This window comes from Lepisosteus platostomus, chromosome 7 (assembly GCF_059453375.1).
Source record: "Lepisosteus platostomus isolate fLepPlt1 chromosome 7, fLepPlt1.hap1, whole genome shotgun sequence".
NCBI classification, from domain to species: Eukaryota; Metazoa; Chordata; class Actinopteri; order Semionotiformes; family Lepisosteidae; genus Lepisosteus; species Lepisosteus platostomus.
The window spans coordinates 9,519,139-9,545,606 of record NC_142617.1 but is presented as its reverse complement, the minus strand read 5'-3'; the positions used below and the strand labels follow the sequence as shown (position 1 = coordinate 9,545,606).

General features: G+C 36.8%; 1 protein-coding gene across 4 annotated transcripts in view; it reads right to left on the bottom strand.

The window, feature by feature from the left end:
- Window positions 1–2,879: 2,879 nt before the first annotated feature.
- Window positions 2,880–26,468, bottom strand: part of rab6a (RAB6A, member RAS oncogene family) — a 38,785-nt gene continuing 15,196 nt past the window's right edge. Inside the window, exons 2-8 of one of the 4 annotated variants that reach the window (XM_088639111.1) lie at window positions 16,399–16,457; window positions 14,706–14,759; window positions 13,619–13,724; window positions 10,026–10,137; window positions 8,483–8,576; window positions 6,496–6,562; window positions 2,880–5,423 (exon numbers count right to left, since the gene is read on the bottom strand). In XM_088639111.1, coding sequence (XP_088495237.1) covers window positions 5,359–5,423; window positions 6,496–6,562; window positions 8,483–8,576; window positions 10,026–10,137; window positions 13,619–13,724; window positions 14,706–14,759; window positions 16,399–16,457 — 557 coding nt within the window. In that variant the 3' untranslated portion in view covers window positions 2,880–5,358. Of the gene's footprint in view, window positions 5,424–6,495; window positions 6,563–8,482; window positions 8,577–9,168; window positions 9,263–10,025; window positions 10,138–13,618; window positions 13,725–13,811; window positions 13,918–14,705; window positions 14,760–16,398; window positions 16,458–26,468 lie in introns of all 4 variants that reach the window. The other 3 variants (XM_088639110.1, XM_088639109.1, XM_088639108.1) reach the window with 3 other exon arrangements.

Genomic DNA, 26,468 nt, shown 5'->3' with positions numbered 1-26,468 from the left:
TAAAACTTCAGAAACATTTCTTTGAACCATACATCCGCTACTTTCGACTTCAGAAGATAGGATGTTACTAAAGCTGGCTTGAGAGTAGCGAGTTAAAACATTTTGCAGGGTGTTTATCACTGTGTTGCCAGATTTATAGTTCAGGCAATTTTAGTGTTTTAAAAAACAAATGTTGACTTTACAGAGATGTTACCCCAGCATCCAGGCCAAACTTCCCCCTGGCCTTTACCAGTCATGGCCTCCTAATAAGCCCCATCTATGAACTGGCTTCATCACTCTGTTCTCCTTCCCACTGATAGCTGGTGTGTGGTGAGTGTACTGGTGCACTATGGCTGCTGTCGCATCATCCAGGTGGGGCTGCACACTGGCGGTGGTGGAGGGGATCCCCATTACCTGTAAAGCGCTTTGAGTGGAGTGTCCAGAAAAGCACTATATAAGTGTAAGCAATTATTATTAAGATCTAGCAACCAATAATAACACCATAGCCTAAGGCTTATTTCACTGTACCACAATTTTAAGGACTGTCAGAAATCTCAGCTACCGCCTATAACAACAGACAGAAGCCTTATCTCATTCATAATGTTCTGTCAGCCATTAACACTAAACCACTGCACTTTGTAGTAAAGAGCCAGCAGGCAAAGGAAGTTTCCCCTGGTCAGCTGGTCATTTAAAGGTCCTCAGAATAATGCAGCCGTAGCTCTAGAAGTTCATCTTGTATTTAAACTGGGCCCTACCATTCTGTCGACTGACAACAAGGATTTTTACAAGATGGTGTATTAATTTAGACAACCTGCTAACACAGGGACAGTGTCTCATTACTTTAAATTAGCTACAGTTCTTAACATCCGTACCAAACGACTTGAAGACATTACTAATGATTCAGATGAAGAAGCAAGATATCATTGTCTGAATGAATGTCTGGATTATGATTTGAGAGATTTTTTTTTCATCCTCCTACCCAGGCCAATGATATAATAGACACTATCCTAGCATGTCTAGAGGGATTCAGTGATCTGAATCCTCTGTCAGCCCTTTTAAAATGCAAACTGAGGAACATTCTTCAGTCTAGACTGCTCTTTAATCAATTGTAGCTCATGACTCAGAACATATAAAATTAAAAGTTAATAAGACAGTGACAAAGACAATTCAAGTATGCATGGGGGAAATAAATTCAACACTTTCTACTTAAACACAGTATCTGAATACATTCACTATTCATCCTTCTTTCCAGACCTCTTATCTGTTCAGCTTAAAACAACTCCATGTACAATATTTCTTTATTTACAACCTAAAATACATTACAAAATATGAAATATTTACTAATAAATGTCGAACAAACTTGGTGAAGCTTTCTCAGTACTGGGTTTAGGCATAAAGAGATTTTTAAATCATAATGTGATTACTGATAACACGGTAAATAAGAACAAGTTCCTCAATTTGAAAAGTTGACAACTTTTCTGAGTGAAAAATATTTATTCATTTAGCCTTTAGAAACTTTTCTCCTTTTGGAAAGAGATTGTTACTACACACACTACAAATGGGACACTTAGAAGACAGGAAACCCACATGTATAGACAGACAAGCAGCCAACGAAACACTTCAAGGAGAAATTCATTTCACAACAAGCATTTTATTAATCTTCATAAAATTAGAAGCTGTTAACAGGCATGCTATTAACCTTTTCAGATCTTTTTTTTCAATGAAAGAAGTGAGATGTTTCAGCAGGGAACAAAAACAATGATTCTTTGTTAGCAAAATGCTTCCATTTTTCTGACTAGTACAGATGCTTACTCATTCCTTTTTCAAATTAAAGACCCACATCTTTGTTTCAGCTACAGTAATAAATAAAAGCCTGTACTAACATGCAGCGTGGGCTTCACGATTCAGCAGGCTGAACAGACGGATCTTGTGTGGGTTGGAGAGAAAAAAAATCTCAGGAAATTCTTGATGACGTTTAAAGATCCAGTAAGGTTCTGAGTAAGGATTCTACTTCCAAATTAGTGATGACAATGGAGACAGAAAGATGGAAGAGCATAACGAACCATACATACTATCCTGTTACTAATGAACTGTATGCTGTATCTTTGGAAAGGGTGTTGGACTTAAAAGGATCAATTTCCCAGTATTTTATCTCTGCAAACATGTTCCTGCACCAGTAATGATATATGGAAATTATAATAATTGCATGTGTAATATGACTTTACCTTATTCACCCTACTTCTTAAAATGAGTAATTCCATTCCTCAAGGGTCATATTTCTATAGGCTTTAGTTGTAACTACAGGTAGATTAACAGCTTCTCCAAATCTTTATGTAATTAAGTTACATTGAGGTGGAAAGGAAACCATGCAACAGAGGAAATTAAAAATGATTACTCATCCCTGATTGTAAGATTAAAATTAAAAACAGTGCTGACTTTGTAACCATTTGCATTTAATCTACAGGCTTGTGAAAAAATCTATTCATGAGGCCATTTTCAAAATGTTAACATTAAACCAGTACTATTTACGCCCATGGATATCCAAAAAAAAACAACTTATCTCATGGGATTGATGGACCTCACAAGAACCAAGGAAACCGTTTACACTTTTATTCACCCGCACACTTCAATACACTATCAACAGATTTGAAAGATTTAACAGATTTTTAAAAATTGCATTTAAACAATGATTAAAGATTCTTGATTTATAAACAGGCATTACTTTAAAGGCTTCATTTTAAAATTCTTTGCCATGGTTCTCCTCACTGCATTCAAGGCTTTCACTCAGAGGTGATTTGCTTAGGTGTGTAACATCAGCCATTAAAATGCATAAATATTTTGCACCCCTTTTCCAGATAAAACAAACACAAACTGATGACAAAGTTCAGGACACAAGTAAGGTAATTGAATAGGCAGATGTTTTATTTAATTTTCTGTTCAGGCTTTGGGTATTAACATTGTCAAACAGAGGCTGAGGTACTGGTGATGTTTCAATGACAGAACTAGTTTCCAGTTTCTTTGCATTGCGTCTGATCAGCACTCCTGCGTCTCTCCAGAGCTCTTCCTAAATCACAACTCTCCCTGCCCTGCACTGGCCCACACCCATTGACAAAGCATACAGAAAATCAGTAATGAACAAAGAGTTGCACTGGCACAACAGTCAAGCCAAAGTAGACTGTGATGTGTTTAGAAACCCTATATCTACTTCAAAATTACAATAGCCTATATCAGCTTAGAATTTAGAAGTGTCACACATTCCAATTCCACTAAGAAAGAAAAGAGAGAAGTTATTGTTCAGATAGAAATATTTTTAACAAGCTTTCTTTTTTTTCCTGTGTTCAAGGATATGCATTAAAAAGTCATGCTTCAAAACTAAGTTGTGGACATTACAATCTACAGCCTTTAAAATCAATGGCCCAATTGAACTTTTTGTTTAATATTTACTGTATATCGTGTTTCCTTGTGGCACACAAAGGCTTTAGACACTTGTATTTTTTTTTCTATCAGGTGATTTTTTTAAATGTACAAAAAAGTAGCAAAAGTTTACACTATTTTGTATAAGAAACCCAAGCTGCCAGACTATGTATATTAAAACCATATTGAAGAAGCAGGAGATTGTTAAGAGCTCTTAAGCCAGTAGAAAGCCAGGAATCAACAGTACATAACAAGACTTGTCAAGCAGGATACGCAGCTGTGTTTCTGTTAAAGATCAAGGATAATAGAACCTTGTGTGTAGTAAGCAAGGCTCCTACAAGCATTTGATGTTTGTGGACGACATTTTTTAATTATTAACAAGGATACATCCAATTGTATAGCAACAGGAAATCACGACAGCGATGAAACCGATCAACCAGGCACATTTTTTACCAGTACTTTAATCTTTACCAAAAAGCTATTTTGCACAGTCACTAAATACAGTTCCTTTATGGATGACAGAGACTGTGTGCCACAACTAATTTTAGCAGTGCAAATATGAGCTTCTGTGCACAGTAGCGGTGATATCTTTTCTTTTATTAAAAAAAGAAAAGGAATTAGAGGTAACTAAAATAAAACTAGAACTTTTCCAGACCATTGCACTGTACCACATACTGGGTAGAATCTGCAGTAAGTAACAGGAATATAAAGATTTAAAGTATGTTCTTGGAAAAGGGATCAAAAATAATGTAAGACACTAACTTAAAAAAACTAAATGACTTTTGTTTTAAAATAATTACAATAATAAAAAAAACAATCCGGTAAAAATAAATATGACAGAAATTGGTTAATTAAATGAACAAGTTAAATATCAACAAACATCTGAGCTAAAGTGTCATATTCAAGAAGGTTAAATCAAACTTTACAAACCTAGCAAAACCAAACCAGTGGAAGCCCTAAAGTATTAATGCTTCAAAAAAGGCAAATCTGCATATTTTGTCAGGTCTCAAATGCGATACTTCCCTTACAAAACCTGCTCTCGCGTTAAATGAGATACTCCCCACATTTATACAAGTTTATTTTCAATCAAATTCTGTGGATTCCAAGTTTTAAAAAAATAAAAAAAATAAAATTTATAACATAAGTATTAGGTGAAAACGGCAGGCAAACTGAAGATATCCTTTCCTTCAAAAGATCCCAATCAGAAAACCAGGTCATTTGATCAAAGTGTTAAAACATTTTATTTAAGAGTCATGCTCCGTAATAGTTCCATCATTGTTTCATATCCTTTCCCAACATAATTCTTTTGTTCTCAATTTAAGGGATCTCCAGTACCATCCCCCATTTCATTTATTATTTAAAAATTGTCTTAAAGATGAAAGGATACATGCCTCCTAATAAACTTTGCATTCTATCACCAAGAGAGGCAATTATTGCTCCATGATGATGTCTCTATACTCCCTTTAAAAACCAGATTACAATGTTATACTTTGCTATTTCAACATATTAATGTCCATTATGTTTGCTTTCCATGTACTGAACTCAGTATGTTTATTATTTTAATCTCATCAAGGTGATATAAAGACCAGTGTGTGTACTACAGCTTTTCACGCCAAGCCTAAAACAACTGCACTCCTTGATGTGCATTATTTCACAAACAATAAAATGAAACTCTGACATCTGTTGGAACAGTACAACAATTTTGTTAGCCTTTAAAGATCACAAAACTCATCATTCCAGTCCATTGTTTGTGCTTGAGAAGCTAACAGGTCTTTTTTTATGAGACAGTCAACAATGGTAAAAAAAAAAAATTCCTTTCCTTTTTTTTTTATATGTAGTGTTTTGATGTTTTTCTGATGGGGAAAAATACAAGCTGATATTCACACTGCAGCTGATGGGAATGAGATAAGCAGTGGCATTTAATGACAGAGACAGAGAGAAAGAGCAAGAATGAGATACAAGGTATTAACATGAGCACCCCCCCTCACTGACTGGCTGTTCTGGTGGTTTTTCAAGCTTTATGTCGATCACTGGAAACACTGTTAAGGAAGATACTGTATTATACAAAGACCAAAAACAATCAACACCTTTACTATTTACTGTAAAAAAAGTTAATTTACAAAATGCTTAAGTCTACACGTTGTTGCAATACAAGTCCGAGTTTAAGGCTATTTCCAAAAATCTGAAAATTTTTAACTGATTTATTTATTGTTAATGATTAAACAAATGAACATTCCAGGTGAAGTACATTTGCAAAAAATAACCTTGCTTTAAGTGTCCTGGGAAAAGAGTTGGGGATAATTAGCTCTTTGCTAAACTAGGGCAAGAAAACCCGGGTACCAACAAAAAGTCCTTCCTACTAAATTCCTCACTTCCCCAGCTTTTAGCTTGGGGAGGTAAGGAATACTCAGAGGTACAAGTCATAGGTTTATTCCATGCTGAAAAGAGAAGAAAGAAAACAATGTTTCGGCTGTGGGCCTTCTTTGGGTGTGAATATACTCAGAGGTATTTTAGTACATCAAAGATTTCCAGAACCTTAGGAAAAACACCGAAGGTTAATTTAGAAAGAAAATTGCATAAAGGCTCCTGATGGTTCAGCCATAAAGATGCTCTTTTGAAGTGCAGGTTGATCTCCATGCTCAGGGCTACCCCATTAATTCAGTGTGAACAGGATGCCCCAAAAAACTGCGTACAATTGGCTAAACGCTGTCAGGTTTGGATGGCTAGAGTCACCACTGTGACTTGCCAGGTGTCTGGGAATTTGAAGTGTTGGCAGTGATGCAGCACTCCTCCATCTGATACTAGCTGTGGGCACTCCACAGTGCATGCGTCAGAGGCAAGTAAGCACAATATGCATCTTTTTTGCTTTGCAGTGGCAATGAGCAAAGCTGCTTACTCGGAATTTCACATTTATCATCATGTCCTTCTTTTCAAGTACGTCTTCAATGTAATTATCATAAAATATTGATCCACAAGGCTCGTGTTTAGCTCCACTACCCAAAACCATGCCAGTAACTGCATGTGGACTGGAGCACAGAAGAAAAATCAAATTCAGTCTAGCTGCTTTTAAACCATGAACACAGAAGCTGTTAAAAAGGATACTGTCTTCCCTGCTCTTGTCCTGTGTGCTTTCCATTCCAGGTAAGGCAGCAGCTACACGTCGGAATAGCTGTGGGGAAAGAACAGAGCTCTAGGGTTATCTGGTAGACAACCGCCACAAAGAAATGAAATAGCCTCAGGCAGGAACATTTCGGATGTCTGATTCAGATTGGCTAATTGGCACTGGCAACTGTAAGGCTTTGCCGATACATGAACTGCTAATCACGTTTAAAAAAGTCAAATGGGCAATGTTAGGTTGAAGGATAAATAATAATTGTGCACAGAAGCTAAAATAAACAGCTAGTTATTGCCATATTCTTATTTTAAAACATTACTCTGTTCATTGCATTCATTGCTTTAATTTATAAACTCGTCAAAAACTATAAGCAAGTTTTAAGATACTAAACCTGTAAGTCTCAGAAGACATAAGTGATCAAAATCAAGAAAAAACAGTGAACTAATTAAGTATCATAAAGAACAATTAGAACCAAAAATAAGATTCCTTGTTTCACAGCCATTCAGTCTTTCTTGCAACACCCAGTCAGATTCAACAGTCAAAGCTTCACTCAGAGATTCAGAGAAAAAACAGACCAGTTCTACCAAGCAGTGCAAATCCTTCCTTAAGGCAGAATCAAATCTTAAAACAGACCCTTAAACCAAAGTGAAAAAATACATTGATATCAAGATTGTTTTTCCAAGGTTCTTAAATTTATTGGGTGTTTGGAGACTTTGGTAATCAGATTTTGACACTCTTATTTAGCACCATCTTATGAGAGAGTCTTACCCAAACCCAGAAATGTTATGACAGCTTTTTTTCCCCAAATCCAGACCCAAATTGTAAAAAAAAAAATCATACATTACGGTACATTTTAAGAATGTTTCCATTTACAGTAACACTTTAAATCTTCAATGATAAAAAATACCACAACAAACACTGGAAGTGCCAGTACGTATGCCTACAATATGCATAAGAGAAGCTGTGATTGAAGACATGTTTTTCAATACAAAGTTATGTAATCAAATGTGGTCATATGGTCAGTAAAAACATGGATTAAAGGCTTGCATCTTTTTCCTGAGCTCTGATAATTCAGGAAGTATTCTTTTTAAAAATGGCATTAAGTTCCTGTAACAAAGAACTGCTTTAAAACAGAAAAGCAGTACTCTATAAAAGCGATCAGAAACAAAAAAGCAAAAAAAATGTTAACTTCAGAACCATATGGACACATTTGAAGTTATGCAGAAACTTCTGGAAATAGGTGCATTATGGTTAAGTTACTGGATTCAGATCCTGTCACAGATTCTAGATACAAATGACACTGTAGGTCATGTGACACAAAAACCTGTGTAGCAGTTGACAAATTTTTCAGTTGTCATTCCTAGCTATGTATTATGCATTATCTTCGGGTCCTGAAGCATGATTTTTACTTTGGTTCAGAACAGAGCTTTTGAGTTTTTTTAAAGGTACCTATATATAAAATATATATTTAATATATATATATATTGAGAGGCTGATGACCTGAAGGCTATAGGTATCATTCAGGACTCTAAGTGGAAGCATTTACCTGATGAGACACTCAGAGATCCCATGCTTTTTCTCTAAATTAACACTATGACGTTGATATACTTTTGTCTGATTCTACCTCCTTCTACTTTACACAGAAATGAATTATGGAAACATACAAGGCTCAGTGTCCATTTACATGACTGTTTTACTTTATATGAATAAGAGCACAGACACTGACCTTTCCATAATCCAATAAAACCCAATATATCAACCATAAATGGTGTGACCAGTGAGGAAATGATAGTTTAGTCATGCAGATTTAAAGTATGGACAGAAATAGTGAAAAGGTTAAAAGAAATCAAGAATAGTTCTTGGCTATAACACTTTTCTTAGAAGTACTGATGAAAATTGGTAAAGAGTACATGGCCCTAATACAGAATTGTCAAACTGTGATTCTCTGTCCCACACTAAAACAGCATGCTCTACCTGCTTGACATTGTAGCCTGTCTTTGCACTTGTTTCAATAAAGAGAACATTCAGCTCTTTGGCTCTCTGCTCTCCCTCCTCAGTGGTTATTTGCCTGTACGGGAGGCAAGACACAGGGACAAAAACAACAAAACAAAAACAAAAAACATAAACAAAAAAAGTAAAGGAAAATACACACTGCGTCATCTGCTTGCTGCTGTAGCCAAATCTAAAGCACAGTGTAGAGGACGAGCCTGGGAATACAGACTTCTAGGAGGTTTTCATCAGCATTACAATACTCTAACAACTAATGAACTTCAAAATACGATGAACTTTCGAAGATTTTTCACCAAATTCATTTTTTATTCAATCTGTCTAAAACAATTAATTTTATTTTGCATCATTTTATTTCCCGCTTATTTAATAGGCTATGGACAGGTTTGTGCGTAATTAAACATTTTTCCCCATGAATAACAACTACCGCTTATGTTACACGTACCTAAAAGAATAGGATGTGGAACCATCACGACTGCACTTTCATGAGCTATGAAAGATGGAAGCATGGATATGCAGCTATACAATTCTGCACTACAAAACGAGAAATGATCCCACTATTCTATACAATTTTAATTGTTGAAATTTCCTCTTTAGAAATGTACAACAGCAGCAAACATAATTCACAGTGTCCAATTAGTGCACAAACTCACCTGTTTAACATTGTATCCTGCTTTAGCACTAGTTTCAATAAACATTACATTCAGCTCTTTGGCTTTCCTCTCGCCCTCTTCGATAGATACTTGCCTGTAGCAAATAGAATGTCAAAAGGTGCGATATATATGCAAATGCATTGAAACAAGAATCTTTTGAATTTAAATATTTTAGACTACAAAAAAATGTTGGCACCGATAAATGAAAAACTGTATGATGCCCAAAAGATGTTCATACATAAAAAGCATTAATATTAATGAAATGCTAACAAAAAGGTATCCGCAACTGTAAGGACTGCAAGTGTACTGTAAACCACGCTTCCGCAAACAAAGGTTATGAGAGGTATTGATACAATAAGAGGTATTGGTACAATAAAATGATAAATGTAAATTACTGAAATGAGTAACACAGAGGTATCCAATTATGTGCTGTCTTCATGAACAAGCCTGTTTAAGTGTAACCTTGTATTGCTAATTTAATGATTATCTTTTAAGTAGGAATTAAATCACAGAGACTTCTATGTATAATTATTTAGGATTTGCTGCATTTTTACATATAAATTAAATTGACAAAAAAGGCCACAACCTTCGTGGATAACTTAAAATAAGAAAACTACAAACTAGAGAATACTATTCAATAAAAGATAACTGACACTTTGTAAATGTGTACTGTTTTCCAAGAATCATAATATTTAATACACATACAACAGTCACATAGCACAGTTGCTGAAGCCTCTAGACTGAAAGACGGTCAGTCAGGGTTTGGTTTAAACAGAGGAACTGGCACAAATAAATGATGGGACCCAGGGTGCTTTTAACAGAGTATGGACTAGATCAACACAGGTCCATGGCCATACCTTTTATCGGCAAGATCTGTCTTATTTCCAACCAGCATAATGATGACATCACTTCCTCTCTCCGTTCTGACATCATCAATCCATTTTGTGGTTTGTTGGAAAGAATTTACATCTGATAGGAAATAACGAAGTGAATCACTCTTTTTGATGGAGACCGTGAACAAAGTGATTACTGTGATATCAACAGGACAATACTCTGAATCACTATATTGACAGAATCCTCTCATTGACCTTTACATAGTAACCATTATTCAAGTCACTCATGTACAACTCAGGTTTCTGGTGAAAATAACCCTGCAAACAATGCATCAAGATTATCTTTAAATGATCAGCAATTAAAAACTTTGGAAAATAAGTTAATAGCTTTGCAGAACACAGGGTAGGTAAAATAACAGGAAGGTTCTATGAACTTGAGCTGTGCATTCCTTGAACAGATGAACCAAGAATACCAGAGGTCAGATGAAATTCACAAGAAAGAGAAAAGAAAATTTAAGTTTTGTAATGAAACATATCTTCCATTTCCAGCAACATTAATAAAACACAACAGACCATCAACATTATTTAAGAAGAGTTGGCATGCAATCATTTAAAACTATATAGGTTTTGTCAATATACATGTAAAGAAAGACAAAAGAAAATCAAAAGTTTTGTAAGGAAACAGATCTTCCATTCCCAGCAACGTTAATACAACAGACCATCAGCATTATTTAAAAGGACTTTGGACACATTCATTTAAAACTATGAATGTGTCCATGTCTCAGGAACATACATGTTACACTGGCAAGTTATTTAAAAAACACTTCATCAGTGGAAGTGGAATTAATTGTGCATGGATATCATGCATGCAGATTTTATAGAAATAAAAAGTGCATGGAAATTAAAATAACCTTAAATCTTCAAACAACATTCTTGCAGAGTGTGGAAGACTCAATTTTACAATGAAGAGAAAATGGTTTGAGTTCCTTACAATGAGTAAAACAGAACAGAAATATACCAACCTAAAAAATTCTTATAGGGAAAAAAAAGAGGAGCCATTAACCAATCATGCATTAATAGGTATTCATCTACAAAAGCCTTCTGAATAGGTTTTTATTGACATTTTTCTAATTTTCTGATGCACTGGACCAATTTCACGGTTTTGTTTCAAGCTGTCTGTATACTAGACAAGTGAACCATACAAAGTGTTCTGTTTTTAAACCCTTCAGTACTGATAAGAATCACGACATACAAGCACCGGAGACATTCCCTCAGGGCTTAATAAGGAACTTTGGAAATCTTTATGAGCTCTGGATGCTGATGTTTTTTATATGCACATAAATAGGGTACAGAACGATAAATTCACTTGAGAGTTGAACGGCAATTACAGGAATAAAGCTGCACTAACGCCACTTGACATTCTTGGTGCAGGCTTTGTTGAGGTGGCACATGTGCTAGGAAGCAATTCTGCATTTCCAAGATAACCTGCTTATATTCAGATGTATCCTGCATCTGCATCACCATACCAAAATAGGAGATAGTCATTAAAGTAAAAAAAGGGAAAACAATGAATAAAGAGCAACAGTAAATTACCTATAATAATCTATAATAATAAACAATTCAACCTGCCCTATAATTACAATTGACAATTATAGTCTAAAAATATTTTTTACACACTACAAAATGCATCTGTATTTTGTTTTAGTAAACAAATGCTTGTTTTATGTCTAAAGGTATTAAGGGGGAAATTCAATGATCAAAGCAGAACTTGCTATAAAAGCTCTGTTCTTTCAAGTTAGCTGTGTGAAGAAAGTATTTTCTTCATTCCTTACATAAAATTAAATGATAGAATTTTATTTACAGGCTCAATGTAAAATCCCGACTGAAAAAATGTTATAAAAAATAGGTTGTAATGAAGCTGTATTGTTTATTTCTTCCTAAACTTCAACATGCTGCTCTTGCCTTAAGCAGTCATCCTCCAGTTTGACTAGCTAATGCTTTTAAACATTAGTCTACAGAGACTGCACATAGTTTAAACCCAATAAAGGCACTGCTAACATGAACATATTAGCTTTTAAGCAGTGGAGAATCAATTTTCTAATTAGTGTTCCGAGAATAAATAATTAAGGAGAAGAAACCTTACGCTGTACATAACCACCCCAGTTAGAACATCTTAAGTAAACATCCGACTGCAGTTCTGTGCGGCACTGTTCATATGACAGACCTTTCAAAAACAATGCACTCAGGCTTACTCATGCAAACTACGTTTGATGATTTGAGTGCACTTTATTTGGAAGATAGGTCCAGTGGCCACACATTGATTTTAAATTCAAGGATAAAAGCTTTATGGATTGACAACACCTTTCTCCATGCTCTGTAATTTCCTCGACATTACAGCATTCTCAGTGAGTCACTGGACAGGACTGACTTGGCAGCATTTATATTTACTATTCATGTCAGTCAAAATGAACTGCCTGAAAGTATGGAAAAGGTTTTTTTCCCCTCAAAGCAAAAACAGAGCCTTATTTTATTCAAGGGTCTCTAGATTGATTCTCTTTGTATTCTTGCAAGATCACTTTCAGTCCCCTACAGAAATGTCCCTAAAGACAGACGATAAAGAATAACAAAATAGATATGTAAAAAGGGAAGCCTGACAAAGCAATCTATTACTCCGAATAATAAAGGTGGGTTCACCATCCCCTGACAAAGGACACTTAACTTCAAGTTGTGTATAAAGATATTACAAAACAAGCAAATGGATTTACACCGCCCTGTGTGGGCTGTACAGCAAATCATATAGGCATCTGGATTTATACCATAAGATACCGATAATAAGCTCATTTTTAAATTTAGCCTATAAAAAATGTCACCCAAAACAACACTGCTTTTGCAGAATGTTACTCTTATTATGGTCAATTTACTAGTCTTGTAAATCACAATCCTAACATATATATGCAACCATAATTTAGGTCTATGATATTCATACCACTAATTTTGGAGGGGGAAGGAGGGTATTTTTTTCTGTCTCTCACTTCAGCTCTGGTGTACTGCTAAAGAAGTTACCAACAGAACACACCTGCAAGCACTTCCAGCCCCCCCACTGTGTAACACCGAAATATTTAAAATCTCCTAAGTGTTTAATACATAGTCGTTACCTTCACTGAACATTGTTATTTAAAAAAAAAGGAAAAATTCCATTCTGTAGGTATGCCTACATTCAATCACTAGGGTAATCTTGTGTTTATGAATAAATGTTAAAGGGAAAATTAAATTATTCAAGTTGTTCTACTCATAACAATTACATTATAATGTAGATTTAGTATTCAAACTGACTAGTAAGCAAAGGGGTGTGGGCTTGGTTAAGTGATATCACTATTACTTTACATAACTAAAACAAATGGTATTCTTCTCCACTAATAATAAAAATCCAAATCTCAGAAAACAATTTTCATGTCAAAAACGGTTTGAAATTGACCCCTTTAACCAGAAAGGGGCACAAACCGAAGAACAGCCTTACTACGGTGGGCCTTGAGGAAGAAGTAATGATGGGGAGAGAGAAATGAATCCATGCCGATCTGAAGCCAAATTTGTCAGAACATCAAAAGGACCCCACTCACTTGTTATATCATAGACAACAACTGCCACAGTGGAGTCACGAATGTAGCTAGGAATCAAGCTCCTGAATCGTTCCTGCCCTGCTGTGTCCCACAACTGCAGCCGCACCTGGCACATCAGGTAGACAACAGCAAAAAAAAAAAAAAAAAAAGAGGCAGCGATAAGAAACGGGAACCCCCGGAATGAGATACCTACTTGTGATATCGTAAACTACAACAGCTGCAGCGGAATCGCGGATGTAACTGGGAATGAGGCTGCGGAAGCGCTCCTGGCCCGCAGTGTCCCAGAGCTGCAACCTGATCTGTGGGATGGGGAAAAATTATACAGAACGAACAAAGGAAAAAAAAAAAAATCGAAACCAAAGAAATAAAAAATGCTTAAAAGAACATGGTAAAAGACCAAATGAAAAGCAAAAGGCATGCAGGGGTTCGGAATAACGCAAATGAGAAAGACGGGCGTCTTGTAACGAAGGAAGACCTTTTCAGAAATTCCTTTTCATCCAATAGTCTGATTGGAACAGACAAATAATACAAAACTTGGGGATGGGGGTAAAAGGGAGCAGTAAAGGGTTGAAGAAAACCCTTCACTAACACATAAAAAAATGTGGAGTTTGCTTAAGGACACATCATTCCCTGAAGCAGCAGCAATCAAAATTAATGACATGAACAGCCTAATATATGGAAATGAGGTGCAGGCAAGTCTCGGGGCTTGTTCTTTCCCTGCCAAAACGGCAGGCTCAAAACACCCTGATAGCAAATGCTGAATTAAAACTGTGAGAGCAGACAATGCAACGGGATCTGTGTATATGAGCACTTGTCTTGCATTTAAATTACAAAGGAACACAAGACTTTCTCCAGTGCTACTATTTCAGCTTCATCTATTGATAAATATCCCACACATTATAGAGCACTGTTTTGCGTTACCTTTAGTGGCAAAAGTGTACATTCTTTTCTTTTATTTTTTGAATGTACTCCTACCTCCTATTTCAAGTAATATTCAATATATAAGCAAATCATGGCAGCACCATCTTGAGAAATCAAATGTCTGCATCATTTCTGAAAACAAAACAAAACATTCAATGCCACTTACTGTTCTGTCTTCAAGGTACATTGTTTTTGACAAAAAATCTATTCCTATTGTTGCCTGAGGAGGGAAAAAGAGGAAAAGGTAATTGAGAAGTGCATAGCGGCGCAACACAGTTCCTGCCCCTGAATACCAAAACCCTGAAAAACAACACTGATGATGAAAAAGACAAAATAATCCAGACAGGATTTTGTTTAAAAGACTCAGTGTACACTGAGCATCAAAGGAAACATGCACTTATAAAAGCAACTGATTCAGACAATTATCATAAAAATGACACTTTTTGCTTCAGGTGCACCCAAATTGAAAGGAGAAGATATGGTCAATTTCAATATCTGTCATCGAAAGGGTTATATGGTAAAAGACAGTCTAGTTGCAACTGTGGCCACTGCCTGATGCCCTAAAAACCCTTCATCTCATTCATGCTTTGCGCAATATTGTCTGGGGTTGATTCTGTCCCATTCCTCTCACATAGCCTGGACAAGCACCGTCCACAAGACCTAGATGCCACACATCATTCCAGAAATGTTCCCTGGTGTTCAGCTCCGGTGAGTAGGGCATAATCTCATAAAAGTGACAGTCACATTATCATCTCATAAGAAAGTCCCTGTTTCATAAACAGCACGAGAACATACATTGTGCTGCTGGAAAATGATCAGGTCTGGATGAGCCCGCCAGAAAAGGCAGTAAGTTCGTTGCGAGGAATTGATCAATGTAGCGCTCAGCAGTCAGGTTGTCAGCAATCACTTGAGTCTACCACAGTCAGCCATGAATGATCAATCAAAAAGCTCAGATAATTTCATCATCATCTAAAATACGAATACTTCATTTTTCTGAAAATGTGAATGCATAACTAGGGATTTTTTTGGGATGATCAATACGGTAATTTGTCTGCCGCAGATACGCACAATTCTAACCAATTACTGTTACTAATAAAAACTAAATGGCTGCTGTGTTATTATTAAAAAGGACTTGATGAAAAGGAAGTTTACCCTGAAAGTACAATAGTGTCGAGTTTCTTTTTTTGTGCAGGGTTTTGTTCCCCACATGTTCTCACTGATAATATGACACATAAATGACTGTGACCAGCTGTGCAATCATAGGTTGTTACGTTGGTCCTGATCCTGCAATTACCCAACTTGGGTCTTAAGGTGTGACCTAAAATGTAGGTTGGGTGAGGGCTGCCTTTTCATCTTGGAAATGTTTGAACTTGACAAAAGGCAGCTGTGTGGCAGCAGTCCAGGATCAACCTGGAGCATAAATGTGAAAGGGCCTAGGACTTGAAGGCAAAGACCTGTGCAAACATGATTCAAATGTACACATCGTATGTTGAACATGCTTTATGACATGAACAACTCTGGATGGGAAAAAGACTTCTTTCAATAAATTCATCAATTGCAACAGCCATCAATTCCCAGACAGTCCTAGACAGTGACAGCAGGACTGAGCCTCCTTGGCCTCCTTATCAAAATCAGTGCTGAAACAATGTAAAAACAACAATGGACACAAAGCACAATAAATTTTATTAACTATAAGCCTACATAAAAAACTACTGGTGAATTAGCTACAGAAATGATCGGTTCCTCTGAAGGTTTATTTGTACTTCATTGCTCTCCTAACAAAACTAATATAAGTATGATTAAAATGGGAAACAAGATTAAAGAGACACACCCAAAGGAACAATAGGGCATACACTTACCTGGTAGGTGTTATCAAAACTGTCATACATGAATCGGGTGATCAATGAAGTTTTTCCAACTAGAAAAGAAGAAATTATTATACACCAGTAAGCTATTATGTAACTACTCATAACGAGTGATGATTTGAAAAAAAAACAAAGCACGCACACATAACATGGCGTCTAGCAATACAATTAATAAAGATCTCCGCTCCACCATATCACTGACAGCTCATCAATGTAGAAGGTGATTCTCCCAAGAAACCGATTTCACAGTTTTAGCATGGAGACAGTTTTAGATGACAATTTAATTAAAAGTGTGCAAAGCACAACAAATGTCACTGCCTTTTCTTTTTGCCAACAATTCATTAATTTAATCTGTGTACTGTGGACTCTAATCAGTTTGAAATTTGAACAAAGAAACAGTGTCTAGCTGCACAAGTTGCATTTGGAAAGACTAAGTAAGCCTACCACTTCTAAGCCAGTCAATGATTCAGACTGACCACAACGAATAAAGATATTACTATATCTTCACTGTGAAGTTACTGAAAAAAATTTAATAAAGCAGGATTAAGAAAACAGATGTCCTTTGTATTATACTGGTTCCTATAGCTCGCACACCAATTAACTGTTCTGAGAGAACGTATACACTGTAAATTGAACCTACCCCATTCTCCCTACTTTATGATGCTAACAGAAGGCACTTTTTGAATATTACTATTTAAACAGAATTCTGCATGAGCATCAGAGTAGTGCTGGCAGTAAAGTTTCTTCATAAGGGTAATAATAATTTTTAGGGTAAGTTATTCGAAAGCTCTAGACAATTTTATGAGCATATACTGTACCTGCTTCTAAAGAATGAACACCTTTGAAACAGCATTTCTGAAGAAGTAAGAGGATGGAAATTGCTGCAGGTAATTTCTCAAATGTGTGGAATTCCAAAGAATTGATGATGTGTTCGCTTATACAAAATACATCTTTGCAGCTTTGACAGATATAATCACCAGCATAACATTTTGCATCCTCTTCATTAGCTTCATGGATATGTTTTTGACCTCATTTTAAACGTACAGCTAGGGGTGGGCGGTAGAGAATGGATTTTGATGTTTACACAGGTTGTGCCGCCAGCATCGTCGCAAAACGGGGTTTGGACATTTCTGCCGTATTTTAGCTCCAATGATATTGTAACGCTACGGAGTTCACGCGGGCGCCCTCGCCGCTGCCGCATCAGGTCGGCCCCCCCACCGTTGGGCACTCGAACCTGGGCCTCCGGCGTCACTCAACCCAGCCTCTTGAGCTAAAGAGAGATCTCCCTTCAGCACAGCGGCTGTGGCCCCTGCTATCCACAGGGGAGGGCGGTGACGTCACCGCTCTGGTAAGCCAGCTCAGCTCTCGCCAGCAATGGAGGCCGTATGGGTTACACTCTCCCCCGCTTAACTTGCTGTCCTCGGCGAAGGGCTATCCCATCCCACTACTGACACCAATGTAACGCTAGGGGGTTCACGTGGGTTAATAATAACCTAATAGTTAACTCCAGACAACAAAAACTTACTATCCAAGTCTTTTAAAGTATGTTCTATTGGAATTCTGAGAAAAAATTATATATCGTGATATATATCGTTACCGTACAAAATTAAAATTATACCGTGATGTAAATTTTAGGCCATATCGCCCCCAGCCCTACGTACAGCCTTAAAATGTTGATGTTCTTAATAGTCTTGAAACAAGTCACAAAATAAGTTTTCAGAAGTACCAGGAACGTCAGAGAAACAAACCGTCAGCTTCTCCGGACACGTACTGTCGTAACGTGGTTCTGCAAGGAGTGAGAATAACAAAAAGTCCACAAACATTTATATCGCTATGAAGGAACGAGTCATAGGTTTATTCCATGCTGAAAAGAGAAGAAAGAAAACACAACGTTTCGGCCGTGGAGCCTTCTCCTCTTTTCAGCATGGAACAAACCTATTACTTGTTCCTTTGCAGCTTACCCATGCTGACGCAGCTACCCACCTGGATTTATAACTATTACTACTACATATGAGAACGAGTAAAGGCTAATTCCAAGCTGAAAAGAAGAAAGAAACCTGTTCTGGCTGTTAAGCCTTCTTCAATTGGAAATATGCTGAGTGTATATACAGTGACAACAAACATTAAAGTAACAACGGCAGGTCCTACTGTGATCTGTATAATAGCAGTATACAAGACTCTTCCCTACTAGTGTTGGGGCACACCTAACGGTCTAACTAGAAACGGAATATAATAATACAATATTATTCACGCTTTGCAACAAACTCAAAGTGCTGTACAACACACAACAGCAGCTAAAGCAAAGAAGAGTCATTGCAAAATGCTTCATTTTTCTAACTTAACTGACATGAAATGATTAGTTCTTTCAGAGTATGTCCCTTGATCATGTGTATCATCCTGATATTAATTTTGATGTAACTTCAAAATTAAAAGGAAATGAAGTGCTTATTTCCTTTTATTCAAACTCTTGTTTTTGCTTACCATAGGCTAAAGCACACGTCTACAGTTACAGACAAAGCACATGTAAAACAAAATTGCAAGAACAGGGAAATTTCTGTATATATTACTGAGAAAACTAATAGCTCTAAAGACAGAGAACCCTGTGTACAATAAAAAAGTATATTGATCTCATTTTATTTTTCCCCACTTGGCTCTGAAAATGTACTGATGCTGTATTTTTCCCCCCATTTCATAAAACACTAACCACTTATTGAAAATGTGGTTGACTCACACAAAACAGCAGCATAATTTAACATCTTCACTGAGCAGTCAGACAGACTTAATTTTTAGTTTTCCTCAACTTTTTCCATGTAAACATTAAACCTGTATTATCCGGCTATAGGAAAGAGGTTTCTCACTGACAAAAAAAAAAGTCTAAATTATTTTTTTAATATTACGGTTGTGATTTCACATACAGGGCAAGAGCAAGTATCGGTGATTATTAATAATAAAATAGCAACAAGAGAAAAGATAGCTTTTGCTCATGGAGATGTTACTCAATTCCTGCTATACTCCTGATCTTGATACATCATACTGGTGTCTTTTAAATGGCAAGACATTAAGGAAGGGCAGGAAAGTGATACAAATTACCCCTTGACTGTCACTGGTTGCACTGCAAATATGACCCAAGTATTTCTATAAAACAACATTTTGCCATCTTCACATTCAAATGATTAAAGATACTAACTATTATACAGTGTATATCGATTTTATAATCTACTGTGTTATTAATGTCCCAAGCAGTAATACAAGACTATTGACCTTCTGCTTGGTAAAATCAATCTGCTTACTATTCTCTTCTTGTCGCAGCTATTGTTCAAAAAGACCCCTTAATAAGTTCCTAGAATTATCTAGTCTTCGCCATTAAGTTCTGTGACCACGAGAAAGCCTTCATGTGCAATGAAAGTCTAAACTTACAAGTAAACTGAAAGATGACAAAACATGACAATTTCTTCTTCTTGATGAGGAAGCAAGCCTGATGCAAATGAATCATGTGGCACTGCAGCAGTCGTGAGGCTCTTATTAACTGTTTTTATCATTGTGGTGTGTGATTTGGGTTATCAGGGAAATACATGTGGTGCATGGATCCATACACCATTATATTCATGACATGAATAAGCCCAGCTACAGTAGGTATAGCAGTTATCTGTATCTGTAGTTGCAGATGAAACGGGTTTTCTCCTATAGGTGAAATGCTTTAGTATCCTTTGGAATATAAAGCGCTATATAAATACAATTAATCATTATAATCTAGAGTGTAACACTTGGTTTTGCTGTGTACCCACTTGGACCAAATCGATGTCCAAGTTAAACCATAAGCCAGGGACAGATGAAGTAAACCATTCCTGGCCATGCGGTACTGCTGGTCAACAGGCTCCGGGATCACACCCGATATTACGGCCATGGTGATCCAGACAGCTGCTCTCATTTCTCTCCAGCACTGCACCAGGTCCCATCCACGTGCTTCTCCGATAGCTAAGGCAACAGAACCTGAGAAACAGGAGTCAGAACAGCTGTCTCATGGCAAGTGGTCATGCAAAATCTGTACTGCTTCCATTACACTGAGGGGACAGCAACAGGTGACAATTGCATCAGAAAGGCAATCAGCAAGATGTGAATTATGAGCAACTAACTGAAGGTGAAAAGTTTGTGAAACTTGTTTTCTGTGAGGGACGGTTTCTTTTAAAAAAATATATAAAATATGCTTTGATATTTCTGTATCAATAAAAAGACACTTAGTTGTTAAATTGTGTAACAGAGCAGGGGGTGAGGGGTAGCCAACATTAAATTGCTGTTGGAGCTCCGGTTGTGAGATCGTTCCCCAATACCATGGTTAAAGCTATTTTGAAAACACGCTGAAAAATTAAACAGCTTGTGCTTCAGGTTTTTGGAAAGTGGAGTTCAATATCTCCAATAATAAACAATGAGAATATCTCCTTGCCTCAGCCACCAGGTCCACAAGCGTAACAAGATTAATATTTCACATTTCACTGTGATCTCTGCGATTTCACTGAAACAACCTGGTGTATTGCATGTCGTCAAGAGGGACCTGATAGATGTCAGTTTTGCTGGAATACTTTCTGGAAACAGTCTGCTAGAATTGCTTATTTAGTTATTCCTAAATAACCAAGTTATAATTCCCAAAGCTGTGTGATGTTACTTGGATTGCATCCTGTACAATTCAAGGAACAATAGACTCCATGGGACACAAACTGGAGGACTACAGGAGCTCTGATGCAGGCCAACAGCTTACTGCTGCTGCTACTCCAAAAAAACCCTTAATATGAAGCACGTGCTTCAGAACAGCAACTGTAGTGGAACCCAACACACACCTGTTTTCTACATTGGCTTTTTTTGTCCGGGACATCACAGTGCAGTTTATTCTAATACAAGAGTCCCAGGAATCCAACAACAGTTGATCCAAAAGGCTGAGTAGTATTTAAAATGAGGATTGGACTATACAAATGTGGTCCAATTATACTAATTACAGTATAGTTTTAGACAACCTGCATTATTAGAAAAAGAGACGATCTGTGGAATTAATAGCAGTGTTCATCTCAAAATTGTATTAAACATTTTGTGTAGAAGGAAGAAATTACAATTTAATTCATATCAAATAGATTTTTTTAACAGCGATCTTCTGTTTTGTCCTACACATAGATGGCAAGAAAGTTGCTTAGAACTACCAAGAGATTTATCCTGTTCTGCTTAAGATAGCTAATATAGAAGTAAAAAAACAAAGGTAAAATATTTTTTCCCTCTCATGAACAAGTCCCATGACATCTGCTCTCAATCTTGTGCATCAACCCATTTTATTTTCCATTCCTGACTGATCCTCCATACATAGAACAGTCTCTTTTTATACCATTTTTAGTAGTATCAGCCAAATTTCCCTGGAGTGTCTATAGCAAAATCCTCTCTAAAAATCAAAATAAGCTATCAGAGCCCTTTTGACCTCTGTGGTCTCACTCGAGACCTTGACCCAAGTGATTAACTACTACAACAGGCTTTTCTTCTGAAATGCTCTTCCACGATTGCATCACTATTAAAGCCCTCATCTGAAAAGGGCACACAGCCTTTTAAAAAAATAAAATAAAGACAATGCAACAGACATTTGGCTCAGGAGCTTTTTAGAGGAGTGAGAGCAAATACAGAACATTCCAAAGCACTGCTGCACCAGGTTCTTCACTGACAAATCTTTAAAATTAATACAATCAAAACTCACAGCACAGCAGCTCACTTCAAATTGCACTTCAGCATTGTTGGGAATCGCATAAAAATATCTGAATGGCTTTGATTTAGAAAAAAAATAACCTGACTTGCAGGAAGTGATCATCTAATAACGTGGCCCAGGGAGATCATATTGTCTCCTTCAAATACCACAATATGTTCGCCACATCATTGCTTTTGATGCACGAAGATGTATAAAGATTGCAAAGTAATTTCTCTTGTGAAAATAGTTCTTGGGTATCTATCTGGAGTCATTTTCTTTAAATCAGACATTTCAATGAGTTCATATTTTAATCAAGTGGAGTTCACGTTTGTCATATGTACCTGAGTTCCTCGCATGACAAATGACATAACATTAACATAGAAAATGACAACACATTTTGTATAAATATTACTTACCTGTTCCCAATGTAGTAATATTCAGTATAGTATTTCTTGATTAGCAGCATTTTGACAGTCCTACAGAGGTCAATCCTGACTCATGGAAAGGAACATTAACTGAAGCAATAACACTAAATTAATTTGCCTATATATCAAAGCACAAATGGACATCCTTTATTTTCCAAGTTTAATATTTAACTGAAACGGTACTTTAACTTTTTCCTTAGTGGTTTTAAAGTACACCAATGAAACGTGATATTTAAAAAATTACTCAACATTGAGATTTTTAAAAAAGTTTTCCATTTCTAAAGAAAAATCAGAGAGGAGAAAAGAGTAAAACTGAACGATTCATTCAGTGTTAAATGGGTTTTCGATAGTTACACCACAGAAATTTTCCCAGGGCCTGTCATTTAAACCATTGCCTCTATTATATTAATTCCTTTATTTTATTACTAGGCTACTTTCCTTGTCATTTACATAATGTCCAAGGACATTAGGTATCCCTTTTGAGCATTGGACTTTGGAAATGTTACTTGAGAAATGTAAATTCAGCGCGAATTTCACTTTTAAAATAATTGAAAAACAATTTCCCACACTTGATGCCTCCCTAAATAATGCAGTCAGAGAACTTCAACATTCTTCTCTGCTAGCATCTCTTTAAAAAAACTTTGGGTGAAGCAAATCCTAAATAAAGGGATTGCTACCCGTCTGCTTCTCATGAACACAAAATTATAACTAGTTGGCCACTTGCATCTGGATTACATCTGTCAGAGGTGTCACTGTAGAAATCTCTTACCATTCGGCTTCAATGGAAATTGATCTTTAAAAAAGTCTTCACAACAGACAGTGAAGGAGAAAGCCATCGTCACTGCTGATAATTTAAAAAACTAGGATGCCTCTAGTAACAGAAGCAAATTACCAAGTGGTAGAGAATATTTAATTTTTATTCAGGATTTTATCCGGATTTGAAAATTACTATCTGTTTATATAAAGTACAAACATCATAACTCCTTTAGCAGTTCCCTATTGTTTACTAAATTAGTTAGGTCTACATGATGTTACCGAAGAAGCTGCTGTATAAAAGCAAAAACAGGATAGACAACAGTAAAATATTCAATGGAAGTACCTCATGAGCATTAATAATATTAACCAAAAATTAAAAGAAGAGATTTATCAAGGCCTCAAACAACCATTCTTAAATGAGGCTCTATGTTCCCAGTTACACAGCAAATGGCTCTTCTGTTACTAGTGACATTTTAAGCATATAAATGATCTACGCACATCAGTAAATAAGACATTTGCAGAAGACTGTCAAGGAAAACTACACCCAAAAACTATTCCTTTTCTCTTATTAAATATGACAGCATCTTTGAAGAACGTATTGACAAACAGCCAAAACCTTTACTTATTGAATCATACAGGGTTTCCTTGTGTGCTTTTATGCAAATCCTGCATGCCTTAGTTCACTGTAAGACAGTACTGGACCAAACCCATCTGCAGCACCTAGGTTCAAGGAAAACCGTGTTGATTACTTCACATAATATTGCACATTTGTGCTGCTCCTTTGAATCTGCTGCTTTGTTAATCAGACATGACACATTGCAGGAGGTGTAACAACTTCACTGCGCCATAACCCAGAATCCTGGTGTTAATGTGACTAAAAAGACCTCACGCTGTGCTTTCTCTGGACATGCCCAGGGGCTGAGACAAGCCAGCGTCCCATGGAGACTCTCCACAATCCACTGTGTCTGCAGCCCTACCGCATGCATCACTGACACACAGGCAAAGGCTGGTGCGATGGAAGAAGGCCCTTATGAATATTTATTAGCAGACCATGTTGCAGGATAGAGGGATTGAGTGCAGGATAAAAAGGCACTGGAGTAATGACAGCTTCAGTCCTTCCCCCATAATCCCTCCTCTGTAGTACGTCATCCCATTTGTTCAGAAACAGGAAGAAGCAGGAGCCATTTACAGCAGATGATAAGGGCAGCTCGCAAAATCGCCTTCAAAAAGTGAATGTGAGGAATCATCCACAAAGACATGAGCGTTAAGCTCTTGAGGAAAGGTTCACTCTATTCTGCACAGAATTCTAATTTTCTTGTAGATGCACTGATTGCACTGAAGCCATGGTCTCTTTTCCCAGAAGACACCATTGTCAGGAATAGATGGCAACAAAATTGCAGATAAGCCTTGACACAGCATCTTCCAGACATAGGAGCTCTCCACATTGCCACTCCTGGGGTTTTGTGCATGCATGACCGGGACTGGAAATATTTTGAGCATCTTGATGCGAGACAAGTGCGAAAAAAACACAGTGAAAAGTTAAATTAACATTAACTATAGGATGCAGACAGCTGTTTGTTTTTAAATCGAGGAGGGTTTGGGTCTGTAACTCACAGAGGCCACATCGTTGGTCATGGCAAAACAAATGCAAGTCAATATACTGTACTACATGATCAAAATGCACATGAAACAAATAATTTGATTTAAAAACTTAAGAATTAAAACCTTTCCTTTCTTCCCACTCTTAACACAATAGGGGATAATTCACATGGATATCCATATTCATTTATAATTTGCGAATTAGAGAGGTCCAGAGAGGTCTTTGCCCTGGGCCTGTTGCCCTCACGCAGAAATACTGTATACATAAACTTTAAGCAAGCTTAATGGGGCGCTAATCCCTGCAATTCCACCATAATAAACAATTTTGTTCTACATCTTTGTTAAGCGCCGGTGAGCTGAGGGACAATAAAACAACTGAGGCACCAGTCATCTCCATGACTGGCTCTTCTGAAGACCCTGTGAAGGAATGAGAACCTGTTGGGGTTTTTTATTAATAGCTTGCCAACCCGCTCATAGAAATCGTGGGTGTTCTTTCTTCCCAGGCCTTGAGGGCGTATGTCTGCTGCACATTTTAGGCAGACTAGTTTAATTAAATTTAAATGTCATTACTTCTTTGTCACAGCAGACATCAGAGAATCTGCTGCAATGAGTGTGTGATTAGTCCCAGCAGCAGGCTCATTAAACGAGTAAACTGTGTTATTTAACACGGCGCTTTGGAACACAAATGAGGCTGGAGACAATGAAACTGGAATTTTATTTTCTGGCATAAGAAGGGAAAAAATGTTGATTGCAATTTTTTTCCCCTCAAAGTTAGTAATATGAAAAAATTCAGAAACGAGAATCCAGAAATTTATTTTTAAGAGATCCAGTCACATACCTAATTACAGAACGTAATTCATACTCTCTCTCACTGTGATCAATTAAAGTAGTTGATGACTTTAAAACATACCATGCTGCGCAAGGTCTGGATAGTTTCACAATCCTCCTGGATACAGTTCAGGAATGATTATATCTGAGAACGTATCACCCAACTACATCAACGGAGGAATTTAATAAAGCAAAAGTAAAAGGTGTAGCAAGGCATTATGATCATTATGCAAGCCAACAAACTACGTTTCACTGCAGTTAAGAAGACTCACAGATGAGAGTTAAGAAAGCTAAGGTAAAAAAGAGCCTTACTTTTCAAAGGAAATTTACCATAAAGAATAATAGCCAAACACCTGGATTCATTACATTGCAGATGCTGACATGACCTACTTTAGCAAGCCTGCAGCACTTGAAGGAAAACAACACCTTTGCCTAATCTAGCTGAAGAACAAAGTATCAATGTGAACAAATGTGGAGAGGCTAGAAAATTCCACTTCACACTGTATCACACACAGGAGCTCATCATAAACACATCCCACTGGATATGAGGGCAATGTGGGAATCCGCTTTAAGCATCATTAACCAATTCACAATACAATGGCACGCTTTTGACTTTCAAAATGTGCACACCGGTCAAAAATCAATGCAGAATTTGTTTATTAAAAATATTATGAATTATAGCCAAGAACCTGGCTATTCCTTTCCCACTTTCTGACACTGGTTGTGAAAATCTGTGTATCAGG